We start from the raw sequence: 14,587 nt of genomic DNA, 5'->3' as shown, positions 1-14,587 counted from the left end.
TCTCAGTGACACAAAACATTTGTCCAATGAAAGAGGCAAAGCAGTCTAACATTACATCTCTAGGTCTCCAGGGAGATCAGATGTCTGCAATGTGTTTTGACAACAAAAAAAACATTTAGCCACTAACTTGGTGAACTCCTGATTATTCCCCAATAATAGAAAATGTATGACCTCCAACTCTGGTTTCTATTTGGGGATGCAGAGTTGATCTAGGAACTGCTGGCTGAGATCAACATATAGTTTACATTTAAGAACCATATGTGTAAGAGTTTCCACCTGATGGTCTTCACATGGGCAGGGTATAAATAAAAATTATTATTATTATTATGAGGACAGGGCATGCAAAGCACTTTGCACAGCACTTCCAAAATGCATGAAAGCTGTTGTCAGGAATTTGGGAAGTGCTGCACATAGTGATTTGCAAGCCCTGCCATTTGCAAGCCAGCTCCCAAGCACCAAGCAAAGGCCTGGCAAAGTCCCTTGTACTTTGGTTCCAAGCACTTGAAAACTAACTGGTTGTTGGGCACTCGGGAAGCACTGAACCAAGGGACTTTGACAAGTGGGTGGGACAGTCTACCTGTCCATTACCTGATATCATAATGATGCCCAGTGCCAGGCAAGCAGTCCTGCCCACCTGTCAAAGTTGGCCCGTGGGGGTGGGGACGGACAGGGATCTGGCCCAGCAGGCCAAAAAGTTTCCCCACCTGTGCTGTACAGCATAAGACAAACCTTGGTTACAGCTTGTGTTTTATGTGGGGAGATATAAACCACCAGACCCTCCAAGTGCCCCTATTTTCCATTCCTGGATTTTCCATTCCTGGATTTACAGAAGCTGACCCAGTTTCTGATTTGACCCTGGAATCTCCCACTTTTCCTTAGAGTGTCCCTATTTTCATCGGAGAAATGTTGGAGGGTATGGAGTAATGAATTATGGTGCTGGAGGAGACTCAAGTCCCATGGACTGCAAGAAGAACAAACCTATCTATTCTTAAGGAAATCAGCCCTGAGTGCTCACTGGAAGGACAGATCGTGAAGCTGAGGCTCCAGTACTTTGGCCACCTGATGAGAAGAGAAGACTCCCTGGAAAAGACCCTGATGTTGGGAAAGATGGAGGGCACAAGGAGAAGGGGACGACAGAGGACGAGGTGGTTGGACAGTGTTCTCGAAGCCACAAACATGAGTCTGACCAAACTGTGGGAGGCAGTGGAAGACAGGAGTGCCTGGCGTGCTCTGGTCCATGGGGTCACGAAGAGTTGGACACGACTAAGCGACTAAACAACAACATGGAGTAATCTGACCCCTGAGCCATCTGAAGGCAGCCCTGTATAGGGAAATTTTTTAATGTTTAATGTTTTATTATGTTTTTATATATGTTGGAAGCCACCCAGTCAAGTGGGAAAGGTATAAATGGTATTATTATTATTATTATTATTATTATTATTATTATTGAATAGTATGTCCCTGATTTCACTGGAGAAATGTTGGAGGGTATGAACCACAAGCCTGGTTTCTGACTAGATGATAAGCTAAACCATGACTTAGTATATCAGCAGCATGGGAAGGAACAAAATGGTTGCAGTCTCCCCTCTGGAAGCCCATGCATTTGCTTGTTTGCACTAAGACATGGTTTGGCTTAGTGTTACCTGCAAACTGGGCCTCTGTAATGTGTAAATAACAAATACCTAATCAAACCTACGTGTTTACAACAGGTTGAGCAGACCACAAAGCTTCTAAAAGCTGCCCTTTAACAGAAATTGGATGTTTGCCAGCAAAGCACTCAGGAGAAGTCTCATAAGAGACATCAATTATTTTGAAGAGTAGTACTTCTAAACTGATAATTTCAGCTGTACTGCTGTCTGTCTGAGCTTTTCTACCTTCATCTAGCATTTTTGATGTCTTTTTTCTCACACTCCGAATGGATGGCTTATCATCCTTTGATTATAATATAATATTGAATACCATCCAATGATTATATTGTTCCACTCTGTTAGTGGGGTATATAAGGTGTTGGGGGAGGGATAGTACCTTTGGTGGGGTACACATTGTGCTCCTTCTTGGGTAGTTTGTCCACCTTGGGTCCTCATCTTGCACTCAGCTCTCAGCTATAGAAGAAGAAGAAGAAGAGTTTGGATTTGATATCCTGCTTTATCACTACCCGAAGGAGTCTCAAAGCGGCTAACAATCTCCTTTCCCTTCCTCCCCCACAACAAACACTCTGTGAGGTGAGTGAGGCTGAGAGACTTCAGAGGAGTGTGACTAGCCCAAGGTCACCCAGCAGCTGCATGTGGAGGAGCGGGGAATCGAACCCGGTTCACCAGATTACAAGTCCACCGCTCTGAACCACTACACCACACTGGCTCTCCCCTAAAAACTGTCAGCCACACCCTGGGAGCAGCTTCAACTGACTAGCTAAACCACGTGCGGCTAGCCAATGGGTCTCAAACCCTCTGGAGCCTACCTGCGAAGATAGGCTCCAGAGGATTGAGCGGATGAAACCAACAATGGGTCCAACGGTCAAGAAGGCACTTTCTGCACATGCTGTAAAAGGAAATAAGGGGGAGATGGGGCTCCTTCAAGGAGAAGGAAAGCTCTGATCCTAAACCTTTTCTGCCTTGCTGAATATCTTTGGGAGAAGAAAAGGCTAAGGAGTAAACCCTTCACAAATACAGAATGGAGTCCCTAAGATGGTTGGATGACACCTTGTATACAGAGCCGTCTTTCCCATAGGGCTTAGTGGTGCGTTGCTCCAGGGCGCCGGCCTCTCAGGAGCGCCCCAGTGAGTGGGGGAGCTGTGCGGCTTTGCCGGCGGCCTCCCCTTTCCCTGCACACCCACCAGCTGCGGCCCGCCAACTATATGGCTGGCGGGTGCATAGCTTCCCTCCCAAGCCTCTGTGCGGATTGCTCTCCCGCAGTGGCATGGGAGAGAGTTGTGCCCCCCAATGGCTGGCAGTGCACAGCTGCGCCCCCCCCCCCCCACTATCTGTGGTAATTTGGGGGCGCTGGGTGGATATTTGCACCCCGGCACCACATCTGCTAAAGACGACCCTGCTTGTATGCTTCCTTCCAGCAGCTCCTGCAGCCAAGCTGGTGCCAAACATCTTGCTCTGCTTTCCTTTGGACCACATCAGTGAGGCTGAGGGGGGAAGGGTCTTGTCACCTAGGCAAGTTGACCTCCATACAAATTGCCCTGGCTTGCGCCCTGTGGATGTCACACTATAGTTTGACTTTACCCTTGGAGGCCATTCCATTGATCAGTCAGTACATTTCCCCCTAAATTTTAGGCTTTCTGATAGAACCTCTGACCACTTCTATAATCCTGCTTATATCAGTGGGATTCCAGCAGTATAAATGAGCAGTTAGTCATCTCAGTCATTGTATTAACCACTTAACTAGCAATCATCAGGTAGGACCACTTATACTTTAAATTATTTTCACTGAATGCACTTACATAAGGCATAAGAACTTCTACATTAGCATATAAAATCATGTCTCAGAATGTGGATGAATCCAAAGCCGTTACCATGGGGGTGCCTTCCCCTTTATGTTATATCCATCCTCTGTTTAAGATGCTAATTAAAAATCTGTCTTTGCAGCAGAGGATAAGGAAACCATAATGTTCAAGCCATGCATGTCATGAATAGCACGCATCGTTTATATTTTAAATGATTGGCTTTTTTCTTCCATTACCAAAGGGGATCACAAAAGTCTTGTAATGTGTCATCTAAAACATATGCTCCACTGGCAGGATTGCTAGTAAGAACGATATTTATTCCCCTCCACAATTAGTAGTGACGGTGCTGTCAAATGCCCTTGAGCTCTACTGAGCATGCTCACTTTTTCTGGTCTGTTCATTGCATTTGATTCTTTAGCTGTAGCCTCTCTCTCCCCTTCATTGCTTTTATGTACAGACAGAAGAGACGGTAACCAAAAGAGAATCTACATTTTTCCTCCTGCACACTCCATAAACTGACAACATTTGGGTCTGTGTTTCTGGATTCACAGGTAGCTAGTCTCAATTCTGTTTTCTTCAAATTTAAAAGACAAGAATGGATACACTCTCGGATGCTGGAGAGCATATTTTCTCCCTTTAACATCTCTTGGTATGGTATATTTTTGAGGGATCACTTACTCGGCAGCTTCTAAACAAGAGGTAAATTTTATTTTCTCTTATTTGGTCGTTTTATTGTTTTCTCTTCTTGCATGACATTTCAGCTGTCATTTGGTGTCTGCTTAAGCAAAACCTTGTTTCCTTTTAAGTCCTTCGTATTTTTGTAGGCATGTAACTTTAAAGCTGTCATCCCTTCAAACCATGAATGGGAAACGCCACAGAGCAACTTTTGAGTGCCGCAGTTTCAACAAAATTGTACCAAGCAGCTGATATTATAGCTAGAATTATGCCATATGTCTTAGAAGGAACACTCTCTCATCTCTGGTTTTGTTGAGCATCCATGCTGCTGAGATCTCTTCAACTGGCACTCACTAGCTCTGAGGGTACCTCATTCCCACCCTGCATTTTACATCAGCACTGAGGCTCGGATTCATTTTTCAGCATGTCTGCTGTCTAAGAATCTAACAACTTACTGTATTGGATGGGAGACCACATGTTGAGATTTCTGCATTGCAGGGGGTTGGACTAGATGATCCTCAGGATCCCTTCCAACTCTACAATTCTATGATCCTATGGTTTTACACAGTGCTTTTTTTCTTAAAAAAATATGTTTAGGGGTGCTCTCGTTTTGCCTCAAGAAAACCACCATTTTATAGTTCAAATCTGGAAAAATAAATACAGTAAATGGACAAAAGTACAAAGAATCACAAAATGCTTAGGGGTATGCGTACCCTTGCATACCCCCAGAAAAAAGCACTGGTTTTACATTTTAATTATAAGGCAATGTGTCTTGTGCCATAAAAGTAAACACTATACAGTTGGGGAGGGGGAAGGTTAGAGAATGAGGTGGATGACTTAAGTTCGTTTATGTTTGCATAAGAAGAAAGCAATATTAAATTTGTCATTTGAACCATTTTAGCTAGCAGCATCGGTACAATGTTTCGAAAGTTCGTCTTAGAAATTTTAGACCTGAGTTTATGAGCTACTGTGCCTGCAACTAACTAACTAACTAACTAACTAACTAACTAACTAACTGTATGTTCGGGATTGAGCATGCTGACTTATGCACCCATTCAAAAACATAACCTGTAGCATCACACTAGCATTCCAAAGAACATCAGTACTGGTCTGGTAGCACAGGTCAACATGACAACATCAGAAAAAGCTACCATCCCTAAAGTTGTTGCATTGCACAGAAATAGGTAAAGAAGAATAGAACTGGGGGTAACGTGTATATAGGGCATCTTCACCCTAAAGGTTTTTAGCCACTACAGAGACAGCTATGTTAGCAAAGCCATATTTCATAGATTTGAGTGCTGTTGATTCAATTTTACATTTTAAACCTGTTTTGGACACATTTGACCCTAAAAAGGTGGCCTAAAAGTGTTAAAATAAACAACAAAAACACTTAATCTGGTATAGCATTACTAAGGAGCATCAACAGCAGTGGAAATAATATTGGAACACAAATACAGCATTCTAGGATGTACCTGCTGGATAACTACATATCACTGCAGCTATATCATGTTAACGTATGCTGCATGACACCCCAGTGTAATTGTGCACAGCTGCTGGGCCAAATTGTGACATATTCTGTATCAAAGCTGGTTTCTGTATCTAGCCATCACAAGGTCACCTTCTGGGTCAAAATGGAATCTCTCTATATTTTACTTAAGTGTAAAGAGCCCTTCAGAATGAACCGTTTCTAGAACTGCAATAACAAATTAAAGCATAGGAAAAATGGTACGGGAATTGCAGGGGAGGTAAACACCAAGCATAAACTGTCTAATAATAGCATGTGCATTAATGATTATTGTTGTGACGTGGGGTTTGTGATTTCAGCTCTCTTGACATAATCTGCTGGAGACAGTTCTCTAGTAACACTTCTTTATTACAGCAAACAAGACTGAAGACTGAGGAGGGGAAAGCTACATTTATAGGGACAGGGGACTAGCTAGAAAGGATACATTTTGGAGGGAACAATATCAGGCAATCACAGTCCTGCCTTTTGGAGGAAACCAATAAGACAGAGGATCCAAATACAGCAGTTTAAATGAACCAATAGTAGCTGTACCCCCTGAAACCAAAAGGCAGTTACTTTACCCTAATGCAAATATAGACAATAATAATACAGATATAAAATCCTTTGACTCAATACACAACACCCCTCCCCCCCTAGTGAGCACAGCAGACGTAATCTCTCAGGTACTGTGGGGTCCTACAACTTCTACTTGATCTCCTGACAACAGGCGTTGCCGGTTCTGGATTGGGTGTTACCTGTGGTAGAGGGGCTGCTATAGGGGTTTCCTCAGGAACAGATGGAGTCCCAGACATCTCAGGGTTCCCTACCTGTACCTCGTCATCATGAGGACTAGCAGACCCTGGTTCATTTGCTGAAGCCCCTGGTGACTGCACCTCTGGGCCATTTTCACTCTGGTCTTGCAGCTCTGCGTCGTTAGCCAGGGATGAATTATCTGACTCCTCCCTGCTGAGCGCCCGGCGCCTCAGCTGATCTATATGTCTCTTCCAAACTTGCCCATTTTCCAAGGTTACATAATAGGACACAGGTCCACTAGCCCGGGTGACCACACCAGCCACCCACCGCGAACCTCGTGAATAGTTCCTCACCCAGACCAGATCTTCAGGGGCGAGATACCTTGTTGTGTCAGTCTCAGCCTGGGGGGTTGCTCTTGAATTATGGTTTGGCATTTTATCCGGGTGGACATAATCCAGCACCGTTACCAGTCTTCTACCCAAGAGCAGCTCAGCTGGCGACTTGCCCGTCGCAGTACACGGCGTCGCATGCTGCAAAAATAACATTCGCGCGATGCGAGCTGACCAGTTACCCTCCATTAAGCGCGCAATGGATTCTTTGGCTGTTCTTACCATGCGCTCAGCCTGCCCATTGGAGGATGGGTGAAAGGGCGCGGATGTGACCCCTCTTATGAAGTTATCAGCCAAGAATGCCCTGAATTCTTGGGATACAAAAGCTGCCCCATTATCTGATACAATGGTCTCAGGTAACCCGTGGGTTGCAAACAGCTGCCTCAACACCTTGATTACGGCAGCTGATGCCATGCTAGGGACCATCGCCACTTCTAACCATTTGGAATATGCATCGACGACAACCAAAAAGACCTTCCCCTGGAATGGCCCAGCAAAATCTAAGTGCAGCCGGCTCCAGGGAGATCTGGACTGCTCCCACCAGTGAACTGGTGCTCTGGCCACTTCTGGCCGCACCTCTTGGCATGCCTTACATGTTCGTACCCATTGTTCTATGTTCTGGTCCATTCCAGGCCACCACACATAACATCGGGCTAGCGACTTCATCCTGACCATTCCCGGGTGTCCCATGTGAAGCGTCTCAAGCACCCTGTTTCTCAGTGGTGCTGGGATGATCACCCTATCTCCCCACAGGAGACAACCCTTATGCATGGACAACTCGTGCTGCCTTGTCGCATAAGGCCTGAATTTGTCTTCATGCGGACCACCTGGCCACCCCCTCCCCACCCAAGTGAGCACACGGGAGAGAACAGCATCTTTCCTCGTTTTCTCAGCTATATCAGTAGCCGTTACAGGAGCCCCCGGAAGTGTTTCCAGCATCATTATGTGCTCCGCTGGAGCGGGATCCTCATTGCTCCCGCCAGGAAGGGGCAATCGACTCAGCGCATCAGCGTGGCACAACCGTTTCCCCGGCACATGGGTCAAGGTGTACTGGAACCCGTTCAGGAATATAGACCAACGCAACATTCTGGGGGAGAGAATTTGTGGCGTTTGTTTGTTCGGGTTGAACAACCCTAACAGTGGTTTGTGGTCCGTTTCAATGGAGAAATGGCGACCGTACACATAATCATGGAACTTTTTGATTCCTGCCACAATTGCAAGCGCCTCTTTGTCAATTTGAGCATAGTTGCGCTCCGTGGGCGACAACGTACGGGAATAGAAAGAGATGGGCTTTTCCGACCCATCCAGTTCCCTATGACTCAGCACCGCCCCCAGGCCGTATTGAGAGGCATCACATGCCAGGACCAGCGGCTTTGACTCATCATAATGAGCAAGGACGCTCCCGCTACTCAGCATTCTTCGCAAGGAGTCAAAAGCCTTCTGCTGCCCCTGCCCCCATCGCCACACATTCTTTTTCTGCAACAGTCTATGTAATGGTTCAGCTACCGAAGCTTTATGGGGTAAGAACGAATGATAAAAGTTAATAAGTCCCAGGAATGACTGCAACTCCGTCTTGTTCTGTGGTCGTGGTGCCTCGATGATGGCCTTAATCTTAGCATCTGTGGGGTGGATGCCTGATGCATCAATTTTAAACCCCAAGAAATCCACAGCTGGCACCCCAAAACTGCATTTTTCCTTTTTCAGTTGCAACCCCACCTCCTTGAACTTGAGCAACACTGCACGGACACGCGCAACCAGTTCCTGTGGGTCTTTTCCAGCAATCAAAACGTCATCAAAAAATGGCAAGACCCCCGGCAGACCTCTTAACAGGCGTTCCATGAGCCCTTGAAAAATCCCTGGGGCCACACAAACTCCAAATTGTAATCTGTTAACTCTGAACGCCCCTTTATGTGTGACAATAGTCTGTGCTTCCGCTGATTGTGGGGTTACTGGCAGCTGTTGGTAGGCTTGTGCCAGGTCAATTTTGGCAAACACCTTGCCCCCAGCCAGTTTAGCCAACAGATGTGATACGACTGGAATGGGGTATGAGTTTCCCCTGAGTGCCTTATTGATAGTACATTTGTAATCTGCACAGATCCTGACTTCCCCATTTGCTTTAAGGGGCGTGACGATTGGAGTCTCCCACTTAGCAGAGTCCACGGGTGAGAGAACTCCCTGCTTGACCAATTTATCCAGCTCTGCTTCGATCTTGGGTTGCAGTGCAAATGGCACTCGCCTTGGTTTGAGTCGGATTGGGGCCACCCCAGGGTCCAACTCGAAGTCAACTGGGGGCCCTTTATAACAACCCAGTTTTCCATTAAAGAGACCAGCAAACTCTTTGCATAATGCCTCGCTCATCTCAGGGCAGGTTTGGATTGAATTAAGCCCTGATATACTCAGTCCCAGGGCGGGGAACCAGTCAGTGCCCAGGAGACTGGGGCGACTGCCCTTCGCAATCACCAGTTTGAGTACAGCCTGTTTGTCCCGGAACTGAACTCTCACGGCACACATTCCCATAACATGGATGCGGCCCGCTGAGTATGACTGCAAGGTTGCCGGGAAGGGCTCCAGAGGGGGCAACTTACCCCTGGGGAAGAATGTCCTCGCGGTCTGGTCCGACACGATAGTGAATCCAGATCCGGAGTCCACCTCCATGTCGCACTGCTGACCCTCAATCTTCACCTTGACGTGTGCCTTGCCTTGCGCTGGGAACTGCACGACCCTCCCGTTGATCTCCGTTACATAGTGGCAGTCCTTTAGAAAATGGGTTGCTGTGGGCGGTCTGCGATGCTCCAGTCTAGGTGTTCCTGTCGCTCCCAACGCCGCCGATCTACAGACCCTGGCGATGTGACCTGTCTTCCCGCACGTCCGGCACATAGCATCCCGGAAACGACAACTCTTCCGCTCATGGTTTCCGCCACAACCTGGACACCTGCCTCGGTGATCTTTGTGCACTGTGCAGGCCTGACGCACTGACTCGACCCCACGGACTGGGCTCTGGCTCGGAGTAGCCTCTAGCTCGTCCATGGCATGCGCAACTTCTATCTGTGGCTTAGGGGCCTTGCGACTGGCATCAAGCTCCTCTCTTTCATAATTCTCCGTGGCGGTGGCCTCCTTCAAGGCTGAAGCAAGGGTAACCTCTTCTTTAGCCACGATGCGTCTTCTGGCTTTCTTGCTGCTCAGACCACCGATAAACCGATCCAGGAGAGTCTCTTCCAGATTTTGGAAGTCGCAGTGCTGAGCGAGCTTCCGCAGTTCAGCTAGAAATGCAGATACAGACTCCCCAGCACGCTGCTGCCTCTCATGAAACTCCATCCGCCGGGCCATCTTGGTCTCAGTAGGCGCCAAATGGCTTGTTAGGCAGGCAAGAATATCTTTGAGAGATGTCTCACTTAGCTTCGCTGGAGCAAGCAATGCCTTGGCCAGCTTGAAGGTCTCAGGCCCACAGTAGCTCAGGAATGTGGCCCTTCTTTTGCTGGCATCGGTGATCCCTTGAGCCACTGCGAAGAACTCGAAGCGTTCGACGTAGTCTTCCCACGTGTGGGGCTCTGATGGCTGGAAGGGCTCCAATACCCTTGGACTCTCCATTGTCCTGTGGCAGGGTCGTCTTCTCAGCTGGCCAGTGAGTCTTGTTCTTAGCTGCAATCCGGACTCTGAGGCAGGGCTGCGTTTAACCGCTCCTCAGCATTCCGGATCCCACCCTCGTCGCCAGTTGTTGTGACGTGGGGTTTGTGATTTCAGCTCTCTTGACATAATCTGCTGGAGACAGTTCTCTAGTAACACTTCTTTATTACAGCAAACAAGACTGAAGACTGAGGAGGGGAAAGCTACATTTATAGGGACAGGGGACTAGCTAGAAAGGATACATTTTGGAGGGAACAATATCAGGCAATCACAGTCCTGCCTTTTGGAGGAAACCAATAAGACAGAGGATCCAAATACAGCAGTTTAAATGAACCAATAGTAGCTGTACCCCCTGAAACCAAAAGGCAGTTACTTTACCCTAATGCAAATATAGACAATAATAATACAGATATAAAATCCTTTGACTCAATACACAACAATTATAGCACAGCATACTAATCTCGTGTCACCACTGGTTTCCTGTATTTATATTCAATCTGGTGTCTGCTCAAGCAACCCCAGCTTACCTAAGGCATCAATAGAACAGTAATAATTTCTAGATGGTACAAAATTGCAGCCAGAACAGGTTTATCCTTGCTGAAATGATTATATTTTGTTTGCTTTCCCCTCCCCCTTTGTGATCAGTCCTAGTTACCTGAGGAAATGGATACTTCACCTTCCAAACAATATCCAGTAAAAAAACGAGTGAAAATTCATCCTAACACAGTGACAGTGAAATATACCTCTCATTATCCACAGCCTGGAGAGGAAGGGTATGAAGAAGCAAATGAAGACATTGAGAGTTTTGTGGAAGATAATCCAAAGAGAAGATTGCTGAGCAATGGCCAGCGGAGAGGAAGATCCTTCTTTGGCACTATTGACATCCCATCTCAGGAACCACAAAAGCCAGAAGCTAATAAGAGTGGGCAAGGCCAAAGTTTTGTAGACAGAAGCATTTTTCAGCCCAGAAAGACTTGGGCAGTGCTTTTTGGATCTGCTTTGGCCCATGGTTGTGTTGCCCTGATAACGAGACTTGCTTCTGATCGTTCCAAAGTGCCATCTCTAGAACTGATCTTCATTCGTTCTGTTTTACAAGTGTTTTCCGTCTTAGTTGTGTGCTACTACCATGAGGAACCTTTTGGACCGAAAGGATACAGACTGCGGCTGTTCTTTTATGGAGTATGCAACGTTATTTCCATTACCTGTGCTTATACTTCCTTTGCAATAGTACCCCCAAGCAACGGGACTACAATGTGGAGAGCTACCACCACTGTCTTCAGCGCCATCTTGGCATTTTTATTAGTAGATGAGCGAATGGCTTACATTGATGTAATCACCGTACTGAGTAGCATCTTTGGTGTTTGCCTGGTCATGATCCCCAACATTGTTGATGAAGAAGATTGTCTGCTGAATATCTGGAAAGAGGCCTTTGGATATACCATGACAGTTATGGCAGGTGTAACTACAGCTCTCTCCATGATCGTGTACAGGTCCATTAAGGATAATGTCAGCATGTGGACAGCACTGTTTACCTTTGGCTGGACTGGAACAGTGTGGGGAGCCTCCACCATGTTTTTCCTCCAAGAGCCAATAATTCCACTGGATGGAACAAGCTGGGGCTATCTCATGGGCATCTGCATATGTTCCACAGTGGCTTTTCTGGGTGTCTATTATGCCTTGAACAAATTTCATCCAGCCTTGGTCAGCACAGTGCAGCATCTGGAGATTGTGATAGCTATGATCCTTCAGCTCCTTGTGCTACGCATCTTCCCCAGCATTTATGATATGATTGGGGGAGCGGTTATCATCATTAGTGTCTTTTTCCTTGCATGTTATAAACTGTCTTGGAAGGACTTAAGAAAACAAGATTATGAGGAGATACTAGATTCTTGTATTAAATGACTGCAAAGCTGTATTGGGTTTACTGATATCTACAATTAATATTCATTTGTGTATGTCTTTTGTAGAGTGTTGTTGACAGCATACTGCCATTTCTTGTCTGAATATAAAAGGTTACATCTGCCCTAGTATAGCTCAGTGGAGTTGCACTAGAAATTTCTGTCCTGTGTAGGAGAAATGTTTTAAAATGTTAACGCTGTGAAAATTAGATTTTCTTAACTAGTATATAAGTGCCAATATTCAATATATACAACTCTGTTCTTTAAAATATGTCTCATTAGAGTCTAGCAGGCATAGTCAGACCCTAAGATTTTTATATCAGACTATGATGTTCACTTGTGTAAAGCAACCATTAGTAGGGTCTCAGGCAAGGTAGTCTTCAGAAGGAAATAGCAAACTGAGCCCCTTAGCTTCTCACAACAGATAACCAGATCTTAAATGGAAGTTTTTACAGAGGTTTGTTGTAGTATAGGTTTTGTCACATTACCTATTCTAGGTTGCTATATGCATATATGGTCCCTACAGATTTCATCTGGCTTGCCAATTTGCATTTCTTGCATTGACTGGAGCTCACTGATGGTGTGTAGCCTGAAATCTGACCTGACAACCTCAACTCACAGCATGCTTGCTGTGGCTTCAAGAGCAGAGAGAGTGTGATTGCAGAAAGAAGCACAGCAGGCGAACATGGACACTGAAAGAGCAGAATGATAGCTCATGGAAACAATATATTGTTTGTTTTTAATATGTAATGTTTTATAAATAAGAATTTTTAAATGTATGTAACAATGATAATAATGATGACGATGATGATGATAATAATAATAATAATAATAATAATAATAATAATAATAATATAATACTTGATCTCTGCAGCAATAATTTTACATGAATTATTCCAAGAATCTCTAACTCAGTGCCTGCCCTGCAAAGGTCTTCATTGGCAGCCATTGGCAATGTTTAATATTTTTTTTAAGTCAAGTATCTAGCCCTTAAGATATGAAGCAAAATGTGCAGGTATCCTTCTAAGTAATTTATGTAAAATGAGCCAGTATGGCTCACTTTTCAATGTTTTTAGCCAATGGGTGAAGTCAGATATGTGATTGATAAGTACCGTAAGTGACACCAGGCAAAGAAATCCCAGGGGTTCTCCCCCATTTCATGCATCTTTCCTGCTTCTGTCTTATTTTCTAGCAGTCCTTGGAATCTGTAGTTTGACCTTCCTGTTTTTCTAGCAGCCAGGACACATCTTTCCTCTGGTGCGCTCACCTGATATCAGGTACTCCCTAGAAGTTATTTTCTGCAAATACTACTGCAGAATAAATGTAAGTGGATTTAAAGTATCCTCTTCCCAAACTGAAAATGTGAATATTTTGCAAAAAGGCTTAGGCATGTGTCTTGCTGTGTTGAAGCTAATGTCCAGGCGCTCATTAAGAATTCACTGTGTAGTTAACCTGCAGCACAATGACTTGTATGCCTACTTCAGAAGTAAGTCCCTTTGTGTTTAATGGGGCTTATGTCACAGGTTAGTAGATGCAGAATGGCAATGCAGAGTGATGACATAGTATACTTCTACGAACCCAGAGTCATTGCTCTACTTGTGCGTATACAATTTTTGATGCTCTTTCACTGCCAGAAGCTGTGGTTAGGGTGTGGTTTAGGACAACAGGGTTTCTTAAGGCTATACTCTTGAATCTTCCAGTTGCGGGAAACAACACAGGTCTCGGGCTCTTAGTTTCTTCTTCTAGTTGTCCTGCCCAGTTGATACTGATGTCAGAATGTTTCCTGATTGATCCTGTTTATAAATCATGTTTTTCAAGGCCGTATTAATCATATCCGGTGCCGTGGTGCAAAGATCCTTCCGGCAGTGCCCCCCCCCCCCCAAGTTGTTGACCTTTTTAAAGAAAGGTTCCCCAGGGTTGTTGACCTTTTTTTTTTTAGGGAGCTGACACCACACTTACACATTATCTCTAACAAGCCCTAAGAACAAAATAAAATGAAAAGGCAGAAGAAAATCTAATGAAGTCCTCAATTCCAAAGCAAGACTCATTCAAGACTCAGCAGTTCTTCTATTTCATCCTCATGATTCAAATCACCACATATCAAAAAGTTAAAGCAATCACCAGTTTGTTGTTCTTTAAATAAATTGATAAAGACACAGAGAATGAAGTTCCGGGCGTGGCGCCACCACTGCCTCCTCTCCCAGGCAGGAAGCGAGAGAGCGTGGCTGGCCGTAGAAAGAGCTGCCGCCCAGCATGCCCTCATAGCTGTTCCTGGTTGGTCCCAGACTCCTGC

General features: G+C 45.4%; 1 protein-coding gene across 2 annotated transcripts; it reads left to right on the top strand.

Annotated features, from left to right (window-relative positions):
* The first annotated feature begins 3,634 nt into the window (after positions 1–3,634).
* On the top strand, positions 3,635–13,116 carry SLC35G2 (solute carrier family 35 member G2). 2 transcript variants are annotated; one of them, XM_083440686.1, is made up of 2 exons: positions 3,635–4,002; positions 11,042–13,116. In XM_083440686.1, the coding sequence occupies exon 2, from the start codon at positions 11,060–11,062 to the stop codon at positions 12,296–12,298; it is 1,239 nt and encodes a 412-aa protein (XP_083296812.1). In that variant the 5' UTR covers positions 3,635–4,002; positions 11,042–11,059; the 3' UTR covers positions 12,299–13,116. The 2 variants fall into 2 exon arrangements, with proteins under 2 accessions (XP_083296812.1, XP_083296811.1); XM_083440685.1 differs by having other exon boundaries at positions 3,635–4,150.
* The last annotated feature ends 1,471 nt before the right edge of the window (positions 13,117–14,587 follow it).

The sequence above is a fragment of the Podarcis tiliguerta genome (assembly GCF_965153285.1).
Source record: "Podarcis tiliguerta genome assembly, chromosome: 5".
Classification (NCBI taxonomy): Eukaryota; Metazoa; Chordata; class Lepidosauria; order Squamata; family Lacertidae; genus Podarcis; species Podarcis tiliguerta.
This window is presented reverse-complemented; position numbering and strand designations above follow the sequence as displayed.